General features: G+C 51.6%; 1 protein-coding gene across 1 annotated transcript in view; it reads right to left on the bottom strand.

The window, feature by feature from the left end:
* Nucleotides 1–21,271, bottom strand: part of ABCA7 (ATP binding cassette subfamily A member 7) — a 219,895-nt gene that overhangs the window by 177,375 nt on the left and 21,249 nt on the right. The window contains 5 exon segments of the mRNA XM_086946714.1: nucleotides 736–970; nucleotides 6,804–6,893; nucleotides 7,541–7,735; nucleotides 8,944–9,065; nucleotides 12,183–12,310. Coding sequence (XP_086802840.1) covers nucleotides 736–970; nucleotides 6,804–6,893; nucleotides 7,541–7,735; nucleotides 8,944–9,065; nucleotides 12,183–12,310 — 770 coding nt within the window.

Below are 21,271 nucleotides of genomic sequence, written 5' to 3'. Positions count from 1 at the left end.
TCGTGGGAGACCTTGATGAAGCTCTCGTCTCATCTGAATGAACGTTGCTCCTTGAAGCCGGATGCTGAGACCAGGTGTCCGGCACAGCCTTGAGCATAGATCTCTCCGAGGAGAAGCAAGCATTGCAGAAGTAAAGAAAAGGAAACTATTGTGGGAATGTACACAGTGCAGCGACAACAGAATTGTGGCTAGAAGTGAAAATGTGCAGGTGCCTCACATATTTCTGTACTAAGGCAAACAAGGGCCACTGCCTGGCAGAGGCTTACAAAGCCTTTCATCTCCTGCTAACTAGTTTGGATATCTCCCAGACCTAAAGAAAATCAAAATGCATTATTAATGGGGCACAACTCCCAGCCGCCAACACACTTCGTTCAACCTCGGGCATGCATAGTATTAACAAGTGAATCACGCAGAGCAGCGTTCATGAGCACTGAGGAGTCTTGAGCAGGTCAAGGAAGAAGAGTGGCTCAACTGAAGGGGCTCAGAGCAAAGCCCTGTCGGAGCACTGGTTCAACTGAGCGCCTAGACCCAACACTACAAACTCAAATTCCCCAAAGTTAAAGTGTTTTCCATAAAAACATAAACTGTTCTTATGCCACCAGTTCTGTTTTTGGTCCAGCTTGTGCGCCAAAAAGCTTAGCCTCGGTCACTCCTCCCTGAGTGGCCAGTTCAGCTATTTCTCCACCACCCGCTTTCTGAAACAGAACCTTTAACCCAGGGCCCAGCTCCCCTCACCTGTGGAGTTGTCCTGCAATGTCTCCTGATTCTCTGTGCCGCTCCGGTTCAAGAAGGCCTTGATGTCGTTGTCTTCGTACCAGTTCAGTGATGGTATCTTAAGCCCACCAGAGCCCTGAGGGCCACAGACAATCCGAGAGACAGCTTCAAACACTCCTTGTGAAGTGCTGGCGTTGCGTTGCGTCAGGCCCTGAACCTCCTTCTGGAAGTCGGGAAAGCTGGTCATAGCAGGAAGCTATCAAGAGGTAGGAGGAAACAACACAAAATAAATATGTAAGCATTTAATATACTGGCTATATGTGCTACAGGGACCATAACTGGACAATTGAACTCCATATGATCGGAGGGCTCCAGCCAGTGAGACCATGTCTGTCCCATGACGCCAGGACGCTCAAACATGGTTATGAGTCCCACGGTCCCTGCAACAACTTCAGTGCACACATTTCTACAGGCGGGCTCTTATCTACTCACTGGATCTCTCTGTCCTCCAACGCATAACTGGCATTTGTAGACTGATGGTGGATGAGCCGATTGTCCCCTAATTCCTGGATGACATCAACCGTATGGAACTCTTGCGACCTGTGAATCCTCAGCCCTGTCCCTTCACGGCCTCTGGGTCTACACTCCATAAAGTCACAAACCTGGAACTCACTTGATCTGCGTCCGAGCCTCTCTGTTCTCTGGTTCATAAGAGGCGTTTAGCTCCTATGACCACCGCTCTGCTTCTGACACCTCATTCCTAGAGGTCCGAGGGTATGTGAGCCCTCCATGCTGCCCTCCAGGTCCTCAAACCAGACCGGGAGGGCCTCCCATGCTGTACTCTAAAACATTCAACTGCATGCTTCTGCAATCTCTTCGTGATGAAAAGCTGGATCTCCAGCTAATCAGCTTGAGAGCGTGAACTACTGCCCAAGGAGGTACCTGACCTGAGAAAGATGTTGACAGCCTACTCAGCATACCCCAAATTTGAAAGACTGTAATCTCTACTGATAACGGTTAAAGAACCAGAAACACGTGTCTAGAGATCAGCGCTATCTGCGCCAACTGTGGCGAAACACTCGAACACTCTTGAAGCAAGCAAGTAACTGAGACTGCATTCACCACAATGCCAGGAGCGAAGCTTGCTGGGAGGTGGAGCGGTGTGCTCCCACCCCTGTTCCTACTGCCCAAGGAGCACCCCTATTCTGAGCAGCAGATATCACCTTCATTTAGATGAGCCTGAGAGGTCATACCTTCTAAGACCCTCAATCCAGAGCGGGAGTCCTTAATCCTTCTCATTGAGCCATGATCCGGACCCCCAGAGCTCACTGTGCTGCCTTCGGAGTCCTCAATCCTTAATCTCAACCTTGAGGGCCCTCCATGCTGTTGTCTAGGCCCCTCAGTCTTGAATGCTGGCGCCCTCCATGCTGTCCAAGCCCCTCAGTCTTGAATGCTGGCGCCCTCCATGCTGTTGTCTAAGCCCCTCAGTCTTGAATGTTGGCGCCCTCCATGCTGTCCAAGCCCCTCAGTCTTGAATGCTGGCGCCCTCCATGCTGTCCAAGCCCCTCAGTCTTGAATGCTGGCGCCCTCCATGCTGTTGTCTAGGCCCCTAAGTCTTGAATGCTGGCGCCCTCCATGCTGTCCAAGCCCCTCAGTCTTGAATGCTGGCGCCCTCCATGCTGTTGTCTAGGCCCCTAAGTCTTGAATGCTGGCGCCCTCCATGCTGTCCAAGCCCCTCAGTCTTGAATGCTGGCGCCCTCCATGCTGTTGTCTAGGCCCCTAAGTCTTGAATGCTGGCGCCCTCCATGCTGTCCAAGCCCCTCAGTCTTGAATGCTGGTGCCCTCCATGCTGTTGTCTAAGCCCCTCAGTCTTGAATGCTGGCGCCCTCCATGCTGTTGTCTAAGCCCCTCAGTCTTGAATGCTGGCGCCCTCCATGCTGTTGTCTAAGCCCCTCAGTCTTGAATGCTGGCGCCCTCCATGCTGTTGTCTAAGCCCCTCAGTCTTGAATGCTGGTGCCCTCCATGCTGTTGTCTAAGCCCCTCAGTCTTGAATGTTGGCGCCCTCCATGCTGTTGTCTAAGCCCCTCAGTCTTGAATGCTGGCGCCCTCCATGCTGTTGTCTAGGCCCCTAAGTCTTGAATGCTGGCGCCCTCCATGCTGTTGTCTAAGCCCCTCAGTCTTGAATGCTGGCGCCCTCCATGCTGTCCAAGCCCCTCAGTCTTGAATGCTGGTGCCCTCCATGCTGTTGTCTAAGCCCCTCAGTCTTGAATGTTGGCGCCCTCCATGCTGTCCAAGCCCCTCAGTCTTGAATGCTGGCGCCCTCCATGCTGTTGTCTAAGCCCCTCAGTCTTGAATGCTGGCGCCCTCCATGCTGTCCAAGCCCCTCAGTCTTGAATGCTGGTGCCCTCCATGCTGTTGTCTAAGCCCCTCAGTCTTGAATGTTGGCGCCCTCCATGCTGTCCAAGCCCCTCAGTCTTGAATGCTGGCGCCCTCCATGCTGTTGTCTAGGCCCCTAAGTCTTGAATGCTGGCGCCCTCCATGCTGTCCAAGCCCCTCAGTCTTGAATGCTGGTGCCCTCCATGCTGTTGTCTAAGCCCCTCAGTCTTGAATGCTGGCGCCCTCCATGCTGTTGTCTAAGCCCCTCAGTCTTGAATGCTGGCGCCCTCCATGCTGTTGTCTAGGCCCCTCAGTCTTGAATGCTGGCGCCCTCCATGCTGTCCAAGCCCCTCAGTCTTGAATGCTGGCGCCCTCCATGCTGTCCAAGCCCCTCAGTCTTGAATGCTGGCGCCCTCCATGCTGTTGTCTAAGCCCCTCAGTCTTGAATGTTGGCGCCCTCCATGCTGTTGTCTAAGCCCCTCAGTCTTGAATGCTGGCGCCCTCCATGCTGTTGTCTAAGCCCCTCAGTCTTGAATGCTGGCGCCCTCCATGCTGTCCAAGCCCCTCAGTCTTGAATGCTGGCGCCCTCCATGCTGTTGTCTAAGCCCCTCAGTCTTGAATGCTGGCGCCCTCCATGCTGTTGTCTAAGCCCCTCAGTCTTGAATGCTGGCGCCCTCCATGCTGTTGTCTAAGCCCCTCAGTCTTGAATGCTGGCGCCCTCCATGCTGTTGTCTAAGCCCCTCAGTCTTGAATGCTGGCGCCCTCCATGCTGTTGTCTAAGCCCCTCAGTCTTGAATGCTGGTGCCCTCCCTGCTGTTGTCCAAGCCCCTTAGTCTTGAATGTTGGCGCCCTCCATGCTGTTGTCTAAGCCCCTCAGTCTTGAATGTTGGCGCCCTCCATGCTGTTGTCTAAGCCCCTCAGTCTTGAATGCTGGCGCCCTCCATGCTGTTGTCTAGGCCCCTAAGTCTTGAATGCTGGCGCCCTCCATGCTGTTGTCTAAGCCCCTCAGTCTTGAATGCTGGCGCCCTCCATGCTGTCCAAGCCCCTCAGTCTTGAATGCTGGCGCCCTCCATGCTGTTGTCTAAGCCCCTCAGTCTTGAATGTTGGCGCCCTCCATGCTGTCCAAGCCCCTCAGTCTTGAATGCTGGCGCCCTCCATGCTGTTGTCTAGGCCCCTAAGTCTTGAATGCTGGCGCCCTCCATGCTGTTGTCTAAGCCCCTCAGTCTTGAATGCTGGCGCCCTCCATGCTGTCCAAGCCCCTCAGTCTTGAATGCTGGTGCCCTCCATGCTGTTGTCTAAGCCCCTCAGTCTTGAATGTTGGCACCCTCCATGCTGTCCAAGCCCCTCAGTCTTGAATGCTGGCGCCCTCCATGCTGTTGTCTAGGCCCCTAAGTCTTGAATGCTGGCGCCCTCCATGCTGTTGTCTAGGCCCCTAAGTCTTGAATGCTGGCGCCCTCCATGCTGTCCAAGCCCCTCAGTCTTGAATGCTGGTGCCCTCCATGCTGTTGTCTAAGCCCCTCAGTCTTGAATGCTGGCGCCCTCCATGCTGTTGTCTAAGCCCCTCAGTCTTGAATGCTGGCGCCCTCCATGCTGTTGTCTATGCCCCTCAGTCTTGAATGCTGGCGCCCTCCATGCTGTCCAAGCCCCTCAGTCTTGAATGCTGGCGCCCTCCATGCTGTCCAAGCCCCTCAGTCTTGAATGCTGGCGCCCTCCATGCTGTTGTCTAAGCCCCTCAGTCTTGAATGTTGGCGCCCTCTATGCTGTTGTCTAAGCCCCTCAGTCTTGAATGCTGGCGCCCTCCATGCTGTTGTCTAAGCCCCTCAGTCTTGAATGCTGGCGCCCTCCATGCTGTCCAAGCCCCTCAGTCTTGAATGCTGGCGCCCTCCATGCTGTTGTCTAAGCCCCTCAGTCTTGAATGCTGGCGCCCTCCATGCTGTTGTCTAAGCCCCTCAGTCTTGAATGCTGGCGCCCTCCATGCTGTTGTCTAAGCCCCTCAGTCTTGAATGCTGGCGCCCTCCATGCTGTCCAAGCCCCTCAGTCTTGAATGCTGGCGCCCTCCATGCTGTTGTCTAAGCCCCTCAGTCTTGAATGTTGGCGCCCTCCATGCTGTCCAAGCCCCTCAGTCTTGAATGCTGGCGCCCTCCATGCTGTTGTCTAAGCCCCTCAGTCTTGAATGCTGGCGCCCTCCATGCTGTTGTCTAAGCCCCTCAGTCTTGAATGCTGGTGCCCTCCCTGCTGTTGTCCAAGCCCCTTAGTCTTGAATGTTGGCGCCCTCCATGCTGTTGTCTAAGCCCCTCAGTCTTGAATGTTGGCGCCCTCCATGCTGTTGTCTAAGCCCCTCAGTCTTGAATGCTGGCGCCCTCCATGCTGTTGTCTAGGCCCCTAAGTCTTGAATGCTGGCGCCCTCCATGCTGTTGTCTAAGCCCCTCAGTCTTGAATGCTGGCGCCCTCCATGCTGTCCAAGCCCCTCAGTCTTGAATGCTGGCGCCCTCCATGCTGTTGTCTAAGCCCCTCAGTCTTGAATGTTGGCGCCCTCCATGCTGTCCAAGCCCCTCAGTCTTGAATGCTGGCGCCCTCCATGCTGTTGTCTAGGCCCCTAAGTCTTGAATGCTGGCGCCCTCCATGCTGTCCAAGCCCCTCAGTCTTGAATGCTGGCGCCCTCCATGCTGTTGTCTAAGCCCCTCAGTCTTGAATGTTGGCGCCCTCCATGCTGTCCAAGCCCCTCAGTCTTGAATGCTGGCGCCCTCCATGCTGTTGTCTAGGCCCCTAAGTCTTGAATGCTGGCGCCCTCCATGCTGTCCAAGCCCCTCAGTCTTGAATGCTGGCGCCCTCCATGCTGTTGTCTAAGCCCCTCAGTCTTGAATGTTGGCGCCCTCCATGCTGTTGTCTAAGCCCCTCAGTCTTGAATGTTGGCGCCCTCCATGCTGTTGTCTAAGCCCCTCAGTCTTGAATGTTGGCGCCCTCCATGCTGTTGTCTAAGCCCCTCAGTCTTGAATGCTGGCGCCCTCCATGCTGTTGTCTAGGCCCCTAAGTCTTGAATGCTGGCGCCCTCCATGCTGTTGTCTAAGCCCCTCAGTCTTGAATGCTGGCGCCCTCCATGCTGTCCAAGCCCCTCAGTCTTGAATGCTGGCGGCCTCCATGCTGTTGTCTAAGCCCCTCAGTCTTGAATGCTGGCGCCCTCCATGCTGTCCAAGCCCTTCAGTCTTGAATGCTGGTGCCCTCCATGCTGTTGTCTAAGCCCCTCAGTCTTGAATGCTGGCGCCCTCCATGCTGTTGTCTAAGCCCCTCAGTCTTGAATGCTGGCGCCCTCCATGCTGTTGTCTAAGCCCCTCAGTCTTGAATGCTGGCGCCCTCCATGCTGTTGTCTAAGCCCCTCAGTCTTGAATGCTGGCGCCCTCCATGCTGTTGTCTAAGCCCCTCAGTCTTGAATGCTGGCGCCCTCCATGCTGTCCAAGCCCCCCAATATTGAATGCCCCTGAGGAGGTGAGTCATCCAAGCTGCTCTCCAAGACCCCTCTCAATCCTCACAGCCAATGAGCCGAGCTTGTTTCTAGACACATTTTAAGAGCCTACTCTCTTCCTCTCATACCGCGAGGGTCTGGAGGGTGCTTCTTCTCTCTTCCATCCTGTTCTAGAGCTCACCCACTGCCCTTATGAAAGAAAGAAGTTTAGTTGGCGCCAGTGATTTACCACCAACGGAGCTGATGGTCTTACCTCTTGTGCCAGAACCTCTGCTCCCCGAGAGAAGGCGTCTAAGGCCTTCATCACCTCCTCCGCAGCATCTGCCTCAGACAGCATCCTCTCCTGTGTGGGGAAGCAAGTAGACATGGTATGCGGTGGCGTTTATCCTGGCGAGAAACGTCTAGATGCAGATATCCCTACATCTTCCACCATCACACACAGCCACATGTCGGTAGGGTTTCCTAAGGATTCCCAACCTCCAAGGTGTAAGATTATTCTGAGTTTGCTCTCAGGAATGGTTAGTTCTGAAGAGCCTGGGGGGTTTCAATACCCGTCCTGTTTTTGTGTGAAACGTTTGGGAAGTACTGAAAGAGCATTTTTTCTTAATATGTCTATGCTTGGTTGATTTCTTGCTCATCATATGGAGTATGGTGTGAGGGCTGTGAGTAGATGTTTTCAGAGTTTGTGCGGTGTGAACTATTCTCACACCCTCTTACATAAACATTTGCTACTCTTTGGTGCCCTTACTCACTGATAAAGCAAATAAGGCAAAAGGCAGAAGGGGCATAAAATCTGACCTCCAAATATGCAAATTGTTTGAGATGTTGAGGTACAGCTGAGGTACAGCTGTAGAACAAGTCCATAGCTATGCTACAGCTGGGGCGTGGGCTTCCAACAATCTGAGCCTGGTGCTCCTGGTAGACAGACCAACCATGCCCACACACACACACGCTCAGCAGTCCAGTACATGTATGAAGGGCCACACTTACCTGTACCAGACGGAAGTAATCAACCTGTGAGAGGAAGGTCCGCTCCATGGCCAGCAGGCTAGACTCGGGGAGGGCGCACAGCGCCCTCTGCACCTCAACGAAGGTCTCATTGTCGCTGATCACTAAAACCTGAGACAGCAAAGAGGTGCTGCAAACCACCTCTTTCAAGGGCACCCCCATCCGAGCGAGAGATAGCTGGGGAAGAAAGGAAACACCAAGGGTGGACATGTCAACAACCAGCCACCAGCAGATGGGAAGCCTAGGCACCTCACAGACCATCCAGGAAAAGAGGCCAATCACAGTCAATGGCAGCTCCATTGCCACAGTTTGGGAATACATTCTAAGGAGCCCGACAGAGGAAAAATAAACACTTGGTGCAATAAAAGGCAATACTGTCTCTAAAGAAGGAAGGCCCAAAAAAACGAAATTCAAGGAAAATGACAAGAAGCACTTTTGTAAACCTTACTACTGTTGAAGTGACTCTGTGTGACGTTTTCAGTGCAATACAAATACATTAGATAAATACTGGGACAGGGCAAATGTAGCAGCCACAAATGCCAAGCGCTGAAAGCTCCATCTAGCTTCCTCTAAATAGTGACTGTTGTAGTCGTCTACATCCGTTCTCCAGTGACGACACTGTCGATCTACAGTTTGCACACTTGCGTCCTCTTATGGCAGCTGGGAACTGCCTGGGGGCACACCATCAACCTCCCAGTTAAAAAAATTAAAACAAAAATCCTGTTCTAATTATTGACGTTTAAACATATACCTACCCTCCTGAACAACGCTAGCCATCGACCCATTTACATTTGTGTTAGATTATATTAAATGATTTACTGTATCGCATTATACGTTGTTATCCATAAGAGAATCAACTTGAAAGCCTTGGAATGAGGCCAATCTCAGCCACACCTGCACACAAGAGCCCTTACACTTGAACAGACCCCAGTTTTCAAGGCTTCAAGCCAGACACGCAACCAGCATTTTCAGGGCGGTCTTCCAAAAAGAGCAGGAATCACTGATCATGGTCCCTCTGCACTCCCTTAGACCACAAGGAGGGTCACATTTCAAGCCTTTATCGAGGAGGGATAACCCACCGAAGAGGACATGCCTGAAACTCTGGCACTCTGACTAAGACCATGTTCATACTATGCACATCCCGTATGTGACATGAATGTGACAGGTGTCGATTAGCCATTGGATTCCAGCTTACTCACCCAACTCCCAGGGGTTCCGCTGTCGACTGGATCTCAGCTGGTAATTCCGACTGACTTTGTGCTCTAATGCTCAATGGGTTTGATCATTCGAATATATTTGGTTTTCTTAGTGCATCCTTACCTAAGGGGCAGGTAGATAAATCAAAGACCCATGGTGCTAAGATATCACCTTCCAGAGATACTCACAATGCGAGGCGTGAGCTGAGCCTGCAGAAGGGTCTCCGCTACCCCTGGAGGCAGAGAGGCATTCGCCTGCAGGAACTGGGAGAAGGTCTCCTCGGACTTTAGAAGGTTCTGCAGAATCCACACTGAAACAAAGACACAAATATTTTAGAAGGATTCAGAGGGAAGAGAAAGTATAAGAAATGGATGACACCTCTCAGAACAAGAAGGAAGAAAAAGACAGAGGGTTGGAAAAAGAAGAGGGCAAGGGAAGAGGAAAGAAGAAAAAGAGAATAAAACAGGGAAGGAAGGCGGGAGGGAAGAGAGGATGGTGAGAGAAATGAGGCAGGGCTAGGAGAAATATGAAAAGGGAGAAGAGACAGAAGACAAAATAGGAAGAGGGAAGGAGTGGAAGAGGAAAAAGAGCAAGGAAGAAGCAATGGAAGAGCACAACAGACAGGCACCCGAGCCCACCGCACTCCTCCACCCCTTAACCAGCCTTCTTAGGTGTAGATCTCTTCTGCACTCTTTATTTTACCCTCCAAAGGACTCTCACCCCTCTGTCGCAATTTCAGGAACGAGACAGCTCACTCCTCCCCAACTCTAAATGAGGCCTCTTGGGTACAACTGACTTCTGCACTCATCATTCAGCCACTGAGGGACAACTCGCTCCCCGGCTTCCGATTAAAATCACTGAGGGCCCCCTGCCCCTCAAAGAGGCTGCTCACTCTCCCTGCCCTGATTGAAGCCCCCTTTGGGGCTGTTCCCTCCTAAGGGTGAGGAATTTCTGACTCTGGGCGTCAGGATACCTACTGACTGACGCAGCAGAGTCACTACACCGCGGTCAGTCCATGCTGAAGTACTTACTTCACTGTAGTGTGAGAAGGCAGCATGCACACACTAAAGATTAAGTGGCTGCCATCATATTCTCAGAAGAAAGGCCAAATAAACTGGGTGAACAGCCCTAAAGTGCTGTGTGCAGCTTTTTTGGGCCTATTAGGCATGCCACTGGACCGGTGTGACCCCAGCCCAGAAAGGGGATGAAAAGCAGTGCAATGGAAGCATGTTCGCTGTTTTGCTTCTGAATTATGATCATCGTTCCCGATTGGACAACATGCTGCCACCTCATGAATTTTAGTTAAGGATGGCGGGCCCGGCTAGTAGACGCCTGGTCACGCTCAACAAAGGTAAGCTCATTCTTCATACATTTAGGGCCACATGTGCAAACATCTAGTTTAGCAAGCAGACTGGTAGGAGTTGCAATCCATGCGACTCGTGGACCTGACAAACACCAGCACGAAGACATGCCTCCCATGGCAATCCGTTGAAACAATTAAAACTGGGCTGATCGCTTTAGGTACCAAAGGAAGAGCGTCCCATCAGCTCTTAAAATCCCCCAACTCACTGGATTAGGAGTGACCACTCAGAGAAGGCCAGAAATCCAGGATTTTCGTCTCATTCTGAAGTATATCTTGAGCACTGGGTACTGCCTACTGTAGGGTTGTTCCTATATTCGTAGCAGACTCGGACCCTTTCTATCCTTCCAGTTCCACAACAGAAGCCCAAAATATCTTTAGGACAGTCTTCAGGTGGCAAAAAACCCTGAAGTTTGTCCAATTTTTCACTTCTAAAGAACAGACTATGTGGTAGATTTTCAAACATTTTGTGGTGGGTTAGCGTCACAAAAGTGAAAATTTACTTTCCAGTGCAAAACTTATTGTGGGCTGGAAAGTGCCCTAAAAGTAATGCAAAGCAGTGTGAAGCACTACTTTGTGTCACTTAGCGCCAAGGGGGTATTATATGGGCGGTCAGGGTGTTCCCGTGCAGCCACCCATGACTCATGACACAAAACCCTATCTACAAACAATGGTGGACAGGGTTCACTTCCAAAAAATGTTAACAAGAGAAATATTTTTATTCCAAATGTCTTTTTTAGACTTTTCATGCAAAGTAGGAAAAATGTTTGAATTTGAGTTGGCATAATATCTTGTACAGTACGGGCCCCTTCCTGCACAAACCCCAGGCTAGACGCAGGCAAGCACCCTTGCACCATGGGGCTATGGTGTAAGGTGTGTGCGTGGCGCCTGGCAGCTGAAATCAGCGCCGGTGCTAGGGAGAGGGGAGGAGAGTGCTTTAGCTCTGTGAATATGGCGCTCTCCTGCTCTTCCCCATTCACGCAACGCAGCGCGGCCTCCTTGGGTGCTGCGCTGCGCGTCTTTTTTGAAAATCTGGCCCTATGTATCGTATGTAGAGTCTTGCGTCCCCAGAGCAAATCACTTTTAAAGAGCCGAGCATGCTCTGACGGGCCAGCTCCCTGCAATCGGACTGCGAACACTATCCATCAGGGGCCAGCACGGGGGCGTTCCTTCCTAACTGCGAATCGGTATGCTATGCAGTTTGGCCCACAATTCTGGTCGCAAACCATTGAATCGTTTCCAACCCCTCAAGGGAGGTGCTAACGGATTCATAAAGGGGAAGGGAACCTGGGACCCCTTCCCCTTCCGGAATCATATTGGCAGCCTCCCAGGGAGTGGACAGTGGTCCAGGGGAGCAGTGCCTGCTCTTCCTGATGTTTTCCCAAATTAAAAACTTCTATTTTTGAACGCAGCCCTGACTCACGGGCTACTTTGAAAAATGTTTGCTATTTGAGAATGCAAACACAGGTAGGGTGGTCTGCTGCCCCTTGCAGAGCACTATCCCTGTGACTGCAGAAAGTTACAGGGGCTCACAAATTGTGATTTCTCTGATTAATATTCAATAGGAAGGTCATTTTGCGAACCCCTGTGAATGGTGATTTTTGTGACTTGACCAAGGGGTACATAGGTCACTTCAGAAGACCAGGGTCCGGTGGCAAAAAGCTGTGACCACTTTTTTTTTAACCTTTTCTTAGTACATCTGACCCCCTGTAAGACTTGGATTGAGGATACTGCAGTGATGGTGGAACACACCCTCAACATTGCCCTCATCCACTGACATCCCATCAGAGAGTGCCTTGGTCTCCTCACGCACAAGGAGCCAGTTATAGCCAAGCCGACATGATGTGGTGGTGGGTGAGATTCTGTGGGGCCGATAAGAGCAACCTGGGCGAAGATGACGCGTTCCTAAACAATTCTCTGAAAAGTAGGGTGGGGTTATGATGTCCCACAGTGCTTTAGGCAGACGTTTGTCACGGGGGAGCATCACTGCTGCTTTTTGGGGAGGTACTGGGGATCCACTCAAGAACAGAAACCTGAAGCTTAAGTGCAATGTATCATGACTTTTACCTGTGTTTGGGCGCTGGCGCCCCTGAAAGTCGCGGAGAGCAGCCAAGAGACGCCGGAATCCCTCCACAAGGTGACTGTTCCGTCCAAGAAAGAGGAGTCTCTGGGCATCAGCAAACAGACGAGACAGGCTGCAAAACACAGGCAAGAAGCAGGGATATTAAAATGATGGGAGAGACAAAAGGAATGGTACCCAAGGAAGCAGGGAGTAGGGTAGCAGGGATGGAATTTACAGGAAGAGATCCCGGTGCCAACTATGACATCCCTGCTTACAGGAAGAGATCCCGGTGACCTCTCACTGTACAGGAAGAGATCCCGGTGACCTCTCACTGTACAGGAAGAGGTCCCAGTGACCTCACACTGTACAGGAAGAGATCCCGGTGACCTCTCACTGTACAGGAAGAGATCCCAGTGACCTCTCACTGTACAGGAAGAGGTCCCAGTGACCTCACACTGTACAGGGAGAGATCCCGGTGACCTCTCACTGTACAGAGAGATCCAGGTGACCTCTCACTGTACAGGAAGAGATCCCAGTGACCTCTCATGGTACAGGAAGAGATCCAGGTGACCTCTCACTGTACAGGAAGAGGTCCCGGTAACCTCTCACTGTTCAGGAAGAGATCCAGGTGACCTCTCACTGTACAGGAAGAGATCCAGGTGACCTCTCACTGTACAAGAAGAGGTCCCGGTAACCTCTCACTGTACAGGAAGAGATCCAGGTGACCGTTCACTGTACAGGAAGAGATCCTGGTAACCTCTCACTGTACAGGAAGAGATCCTGGTAACCTCTCACTGTACAGGAAGAGATCCAGGTGACCTTTCACTGCACAGGAAGAGATCCTGGTAACCTCTCACTGTACAGGAAGAGATCCCGGTAACCTCTCACTGTACAGGAAGAGATCCCGGTAACCTCTCACTGTACAGGAAGAGATCCTGGTGACATCTCACTGTACAGGAAGAGATCCCGGTGACCTCTCACTGTACAGGAAGAGATCCTGGTGACCTTTCACGGTACAGGAAGAGATCCCGGTGACCTCTCACTGTACAGAAAGAGATCCCGGTGACCTCTCACTGTACAGGAAGAGAACCCGGTGACCTCTCATGGTACAGGAAGAGATCCCGGTGACCTCTCATGGTACAGGAAGAGATCTTGGTAAGCTCTCACTGTACAGGAAGAGATCCCAGTGACCACTCACTGTACAGGAAGAGATCCAGGTGACCTTTCACTGTACAGGAAGAGATCCCAGTAACCTCTCACTGTACAGGAAGAGAACCCGGTGACCTCTCATGGTACAAGAAGAGATCCCGGTGACCTCTCATGGTACAGGAAGAGATCCTGGTAACCTCTCACAGTACAGGAAGAGAACCCGGTGACCTCTTATGGTACAAGAAGAGATCCCGGTGACCTCTCATGGTACAGGAAGAGATCCTGGTAACCTCTCACAGTACAGGAAGAGATGGCAGTGACCTCTCACTGTACAGGAAGAGATCCAGGTGACCTTTCACTGTACAGGAGTCAAGTCAAGTCAAGTCATAACATTTATATAGCGCACTACATACCCAGAGGGTTTCAAGGCGCTTAGGAAGGGGAGGTGGATTATTTGTCAAATATCCACGTTTTAAGCTGCTTTCTGAACGCTAGGTGATTCTGGGTGAGGCAAAGGTAAGCGGGGAGTGAATTCCATGTTTTGGCAGCCAGGTATGAGAAGGATCTGCCTCCCATGGTGGTCTTGTTGATGCGAGGTACAGTGGCGAAGGCTTGGCTGGAAGAGCGAAGTTGGCGGGAGGGGGTGTAGAAGGACAGTCGAGAGTTGAGGCAATCTGGTCCGATGTCGTAGAGTGATTTGTGTGCGTGGGTAAGCAGTCGGAAAGTAATCCTCTTATTGACGGGTAGCCAGTGGAGGTCTTTAAGGTGACCAGAGATGTGTTCGTTGCGTGGGATGTCTAATATGAGCCTGGCTGAGGCGTTTTCGATTCGTTGTAGTTTCTTCTGGAGTTTAGCGGTGGTACCTGCGTAGAGGGTGTTTCCGTAGTCCAGTCGGCTCGTGACTAGAGCGTGGGTGACTGTTTTCCTTGTTTCGGAGGGGATCCAGCGAAATGTTTTTCTGAGCATGCGAAGAATGTTAAAGCAGGAAGAGGATACGGCGCTGACTTGTCTGTTCATTGAGAGTGAAGAATCCAGGATGACGCCAAGGTTCCGTGCGTGGTCTGTCGGGATGGGTGCATTTCCGAGGGCTTCCGGCCACCAGGAGTCGTCCCATGCAGAGGGGGATTTACCTAAGATGAGGACTTCTGTTTTGTCTGAGTTCAGTTTCAGACGGCTTTGTTTCATCCATTCGGAGACTTCTTTCATTCCTTCGTGTAGGTTAGTTTTGGCGGTGCTGGGGTCCTTGGTGAGAGATAGGATCAGTTGAGTGTCATCCGCGTAAGAGATGATGTTGAGGTTGTGTTGGCGGGCGATGGCCGCGAGGGGGCTCATGTATACGTTGAAGAGGGTGGGACTGAGTGAGGATCCTTGTGGTACGCCGCAGATGACTTCAGAGGCCTCGGACTTGAATGGTGGGAGGCGGACTCTCTGGGTTCTTCCGGTGAGGAACGAGGTGATCCATTCCAGTGCCTTTCCTTGGATTCCGATGTTTCTGAGGCGATGTAAAAGGGTGCTGTGGCAGACTGTGTCGAAGGCTGCAGAGAGGTCGAGGAGGATGAGGGCGACTGTGTCTCCATTGTCCAGTAGAGTTCGAATGTCGTCTGTTGCTGCGATGAGTGCGGTCTCAGTGCTGTGTTTGGCTCGGAAGCCAGATTGTGAGGGGTCGAGTGATTTGTTGGCTTCGAGGAAGGCGGAGAGCTGGTTGTTGACAGCTTTCTCGATGACTTTGGCCGGGAATGGAAGAAGTGAGATGGGGCGGTAGTTTTTGAGTTCGTGGGGTCTGCTGTTGGTTTTTTCAGAAGGGCGGTGAGTTCAGCGTGTTTCCAGTCTTCTGGGAAGGTAGCGGAGTTGAAGGAGCAGTTGATGACGTCTCGGAGGTGCGGAGCTATGACGGAGTCTGCTTTGTTGAAGATGTGGTGGGGGCATGGGTCTGTGGGGGATCCAGAGTGGATGGAATTCATCAGGCGGATGGTGTCCTCAGTGGAGATTGGGTTCCAGGCGTTAAGGGTGTTAACGGGGGGAAGATGGTCAGCTGATGGTAGGGTGGGTTGCCTTCCGGGTTGGTTGTCAAAGCTGTTGTGGATGTCAGCAATCTTGTTGTGGAAAAAAGAGGCTAGGGAATCGCAGAGGGTTTGAGAGGGGGTGATGTCGTTGGAGTTGGCCGAGGGGTTGGAAAATTCCTTGACGATGTTGAAAAGTTCCTTGCTGTTGTGGGCGTTGTTGTCAAGTCGATCTTTGAATGCTGTTTTCTTGGATTTTCGGATCAGTTGGTGGTGAGTACGGATGGCGCTTTTGAAGGCGTCCTTGTTGCTGGTGGATGGGTCTTTTTTCCAGGCCTTTTCAAGGGAGCGGCACAGTTTCTTGGATTTCTTGAGGTCGTCGTTGAACCATGAGGCCTTCTTGAAGCCAAGTTTGTGTTGACGTTTTTTCAGTGGTGCTAAGGTGTCGGCGGTGTTGGATAACCAAAGGGTGAGGTTGGAGGCGGCTTCGTTGGCGTTAGAAGAGAGGGCTGGGGAGGATTGAAGGAGTGATGTGGAGATCTGCTCTGTGGTGATTTTGTTCCAGTTTCTTTGCAGAGTTGGTTGGGGGTGGTTGATGGGTTTCGGCTTGTTGTAGGTGAAGTGAACGCAGCTGTGGTCAGTCCAGAGGAGATCCGTAGTGTGGCTGAAGGAGACATGGTTGCTGGAGGTGAAGATGGGGTCGAGAGTGTGACCTGCGATGTGGGTGGGGGAAGTGACCAGTTGTTTAAGTCCGAGGTTGGCGAGGTTGTCCAAGAGGGTGGCGGTGTTGCGGTCGTTGATCTTTTCAAGGTGGAAGTTGAGGTCTCCCAGAAGGATGTAGTCTTTGGAGGGGAGCGCGTGTGGGGTGATGAAGTCCGTGATGTCTTCACTGAATTTTGCGTGTGGTCCAGGTGGTCTGTAGAGGAGGGTTTCTCTGAGTGTGGTCTTGGGGTCGATGTGGATCTGGAAGTGAAGGTGTTCGGAGTTGGCGAGGTTGGCATCAGAGCTGGTTGAGATGCGGATTGTTTTCTTATGGACGATAGCGATTCCACCTCCTGTATGGTCGGTGCGGTCCTTGCGTGTGATCTTATAGTCATCAGGGATAGCGATGGCGATGTCAGGGGCGGAGGAAGCGTTCATCCATGTTTCCGTTAGGAAGGCGACGTCAGGACTCTCACTGTACAGGAAGAGATCCCGGTAACCTCTCACTGTACAGGAAGAGATCCCGGTGACCTCTCACTGTACAGGAAGAGATCGCAGTGACCCCGGTGACCTCTCACGGTACAGGAAGAGATCCCAGTGACCTCTCACTGTACAGGAAGGGATCCCAGTGACCTCTCACTAAGAAGGAAGAGATCCCAGTGACCTCTCACTGTACAGGAAGAGATCCGGTGACCTCTCAATGTACAGGAAGAGATCCCGGTGACCTCTCACTGTACAGGAAGAGATCCCAGTGACCTTTCATGGTACAGGAAGAGATCCCGGTGACCTCCCACTGTACAAAGAGATCCCGGTGACCTCTCACGGTACAGGAAGAGAACCCGGTGACCTCTCATGGTACAGGAAGAGATCCCGGTGACCTCTCATGGTACAGGAAGAGATCCTGGTAACCTCTCACTGTACAGGAAGAGATCCCAGTGACCACTCACTGTACAGGAAGAGATCCAGGTGACCTCTCACGGTACAGGAAGAGATCCTGGTGACCTCTCACGGTACAGGAAGAGATCCCGGTGACCTCTCATGGTACAAGAAGAGATCACAGTGACCTCTCACTGTACAGGAAGAGTTCGCAGTGACCCCGGTGACCTCTCAAGGTACAGGAAGAGATCCCAGTGACCTCTCCCTGTACAGAAAGAGATCCCGGTGACCTCTCACTAAGCAGGAAGAGATCTCGTGACCTCTCACTGTACAGGAAGAGATCCCGGTGACTTCTCATGGTACAGGAAGAGATCCTGGTGACCTCTCACGGTACAGGAAGAGATCCAGGTGACCTCTCATGGTACAGGAAGAGATCCCGATGACCTCTCACTGTACAGGAAGAGATCCTGGTGACCTCTCACTGTACTGGAAGAGATCCTGGTAACCTCTCACGGTACAGGAAGAGATCCTGGTGACCTCTCACGGTACAGGAAGAGATCCCGGTGACCTCTCATGGTACAGGAAGAGATCCCGATGACCTCTCACTGTACAGGAAGAGATCCTGGTGACCTCTCATGGTACAGGAAGAGATCCTGGTGACCTCTCACGGTACAGGAAGAGATCCCGGTGACCTCTCATTGTACAGGAAGAGATCCCGATGACCTCTCACTGTACAGGAAGAGATCCTGGTGACCTCTCACTGTACTGGAAGAGATCCTGGTGACCTCTCACGGTACAGGAAGAGATCCTGGTGACCTCTCACGGTACAGGAAGAGATCCCGGTGACCTCTCATGGTACAGGAAGAGATCTCGGTGACCTCTCACTGTACAGGTAGAAATCCCAGTAACCTCTCACTGTACAGGAAGAGATCCCGGTGACCTCTCACGGTACAGGAAGAGATCCCGGTGACCTCTCATGGTACAGGAAGAGATCCTGGTAACCTCTCACTGTACAGGAAGAGATCCCAGTGACCACTCACTGTACAGGAAGAGATCCAGGTGACCTCTCACGGTACAGGAAGAGATCCTGGTGACCTCTCACGGTACAGGAAGAGATCCCGGTGACCTCTCATGGTACAAGAAGAGATCACAGTGACCTCTCACTGTACAGGAAGAGTTCGCAGTGACCCCGGTGACCTCTCAAGGTACAGGAAGAGATCCCAGTGACCTCTCCCTGTACAGAAAGAGATCCCGGTGACCTCTCACTAAGCAGGAAGAGATCTCGTGACCTCTCACTGTACAGGAAGAGATCCCGGTGACTTCTCATGGTACAGGAAGAGATCCTGGTGACCTCTCACGGTACAGGAAGAGATCCAGGTGACCTCTCATGGTACAGGAAGAGATCCCGATGACCTCTCACTGTACAGGAAGAGATCCTGGTGACCTCTCACTGTACTGGAAGAGATCCTGGTGACCTCTCACGGTACAGGAAGAGATCCTGGTGACCTCTCACGGTACAGGAAGAGATCCCGGTGACCTCTCATGGTACAGGAAGAGATCCCGATGACCTCTCACTGTACAGGAAGAGATCCTGGTGACCTCTCATGGTACAGGAAGAGATCCTGGTGACCTCTCACGGTACAGGAAGAGATCCCGGTGACCTCTCATTGTACAGGAAGAGATCCCGATGACCTCTCACTGTACAGGAAGAGATCCTGGTGACCTCTCACTGTACTGGAAGAGATCCTGGTGACCTCTCACGGTACAGGAAGAGATCCTGGTGACCTCTCACGGTACAGGAAGAGATCCCGGTGACCTCTCATGGTACAGGAAGAGATCTCGGTGACCTCTCACTGTACAGGTAGAAATCCCAGTAACCTCTCACTGTACAGGAAGAGATCCCGGTGACCTCTCACGGTACAGAAAGAGATCTCGGTGACCTCTCACTGTACAGGCAGAGGTCGCCGTCACCTCTCACAGTATAGGAAGAGATCTCGGTGACCTCTCACTGTACAGGAAGAGATTCAGGTGACCTCTCATGGTACAGGAAGAGATCTCGGTGACCTCTCACTGTACAGGAAGAGGTCCTGGCAACCTCTCACTGTACAGGAAGAGATCCCGGTGACCTCTCACTGTACAGGAAGAGATCCCGGTGACCTCTCAAGGTACAGGAAGAGATCTCGGTGACCTCTCACGGTACAGGAAGAGATTTTGGTGACCTCTCACTGTACAGGAAGAGGTCCCAGTAACCTCTCACTGTACAGGAAGAGATACCGGTGACCTCTCACTGTACAGGAGGAGATCCTGGTGACCTCTCAATGTACAGGAGGAGATCCCGGTGACCTCTCACTGTACATGAAGAGATCCTGGTGACCTCTCACTGTACATGAAGAGATCCCGGTGACCTCTCACTGTACAGGAAGAGATCCCAGTGACCTCTCACTGTACAGGAAGAGATCCCAGTGACCTCTCACTGTACAGGAAGAGATCCTGGTAACCTCTCACTGTACAGGTAGAGATCCCGGTGACCTCTCACGGTACAGTTAGAGATTCCAGTGACCTCCCATGGTACAGGAAGGGATCCCGGAGACCTCTCACTGTACAGGAAGAGATCCCTGTGACCTCTCACGATACAGGAAGAGATCTTGGTGACCTCTCCCTGTACAGGAAGAGGTCCCGGTAACCTCTCACTGTACAGGAAGAGATCCCGGTGACCTCTCACTGTCCAGGAGGTGATCCTGGTGACCTCTCACTGTTCAGGAGGAGATCCTGGTGACCTCTCACTGTTCAGGAGGAGATCCTGGTGACCTCTCACTGTACAGGAAGAGATCCTGGTGACCTCTCACTGTACAGAAAGCGATCCTGGTAACCCCTCACTGTACAGGAAGAGATCCCGGTAACTTTTCACAATACAGGAAGAGATCGCAGTAACCTCTCACTGTAAAGGAAGAGATTCTGGTTACCCCGGTGACCTCTCACAGTACAGGAAGAGATCCTTCACAATATGCAACAATCCTTCTGGAACAACAGACTTCACAACAATCAACAAGGTGGAAAGGGGATAAACAGATGGCAAACCTGGTAATTACCACAGAATTTTATCGGAACATTTTTCAAGACACATACGAAGCTGGCAACGATGTGTTACAGGTGATGCTAGTACACAGTCCTCCCATGCACAGACACCATGAAAACCTTGGGAAAAGGATCTTGAAGGCTTGCGAAGCAGCTGGTCTGGTAATACTCAATGGGCGCCCCTGGGGGACATCCCACCCGCATGGACAAGGCACTCGTATAAGACGATTTCCTACCTTGAATATACAATGGTGAGCGCCAGACTGTTTAGCAAAGTAGTTGACTTGAAAACCTAGGACAGATCTGAAAGTGACCACCACCCACAAAACTTCTAAGTGCCGACATGTCCGTATTAGATCAGGCGTGGATAGTGCAGGCTGAAGCGAACGCAAAAAAATTAAATGCCTCAAATGGAGAGCAGATAACATTGGAGGTTTGGCAAGTAAGGCATAGGGAACCCTGAAAGAAATACCACCCAGCAAGGAAAATCAAATAAAGGCTTGGGAGTGCCCCCCCGGAGACTGTTGCAGCAAGATATCCGGCTAACAACCCAGAGAAAGGTATAAATATTACCCACAAGCATTCTGTTATCCAGCCAAATCTGGTTCGCCTTATTAGGTCAAGGATAAACAAAGTGCTCCATCAACTGCGGCGCTCACCACAGGATTTTGCTTTACTAAAATGTCTACGAATGGAGCATAAGAGCCTAAAGAAGGAGGCATGGCTGCTGAAGAAAGACAGATATAAAGCCTTGTGGGCAAAGTTATTTTACTCCTCTGACCAAAACGACCATAGAAGTTTCTGGAAACTGGTAAAAGCTCGAGAAGGGCCCCAGTGTTGCAAATAACACAAACATAAGCGAGGAAGAATGGATTAAATATCTAAGAACACATTATAAGGGCAGAACAGATGACCATTCTGCCTCAGGTTCGACCGCACATTGAAAGGATCACAGCAACAGTCCACATGAGTTGATGACCCCGCCAACCAACAGTAATGGAGTTACCGACATCCCAGGCCATTCAATGTAACCACTAGATTTCTCAATGGAGGCCTTGGTAAAAATAATCGAGAAGTTGCGTTCCAGCTGCTTACCCGGCCCTAATGGTATAGCAACTGCGCTACACAACAACAACGTCACAACTTGGGCTGGGTTCTTTAACTCAATGTTTAAGCAAATACTACTGATGTAAAGTTCTCCAGAAAGCTGGAGAGACTCAGTGATTCACCCCATCTTCAAGGGTGGGGTAGCTGCATCCCCCAACAATTACAGGTTGATATCACGGCTCAAG

This window comes from Lissotriton vulgaris, chromosome 12 (genome assembly GCF_964263255.1).
Source record: "Lissotriton vulgaris chromosome 12, aLisVul1.2, whole genome shotgun sequence".
Taxonomy (NCBI): domain Eukaryota; kingdom Metazoa; phylum Chordata; class Amphibia; order Caudata; family Salamandridae; genus Lissotriton; species Lissotriton vulgaris.
The sequence above is the reverse complement of the archived record's forward strand: the minus strand, read 5'-3'. Positions and strand labels throughout refer to the sequence as shown.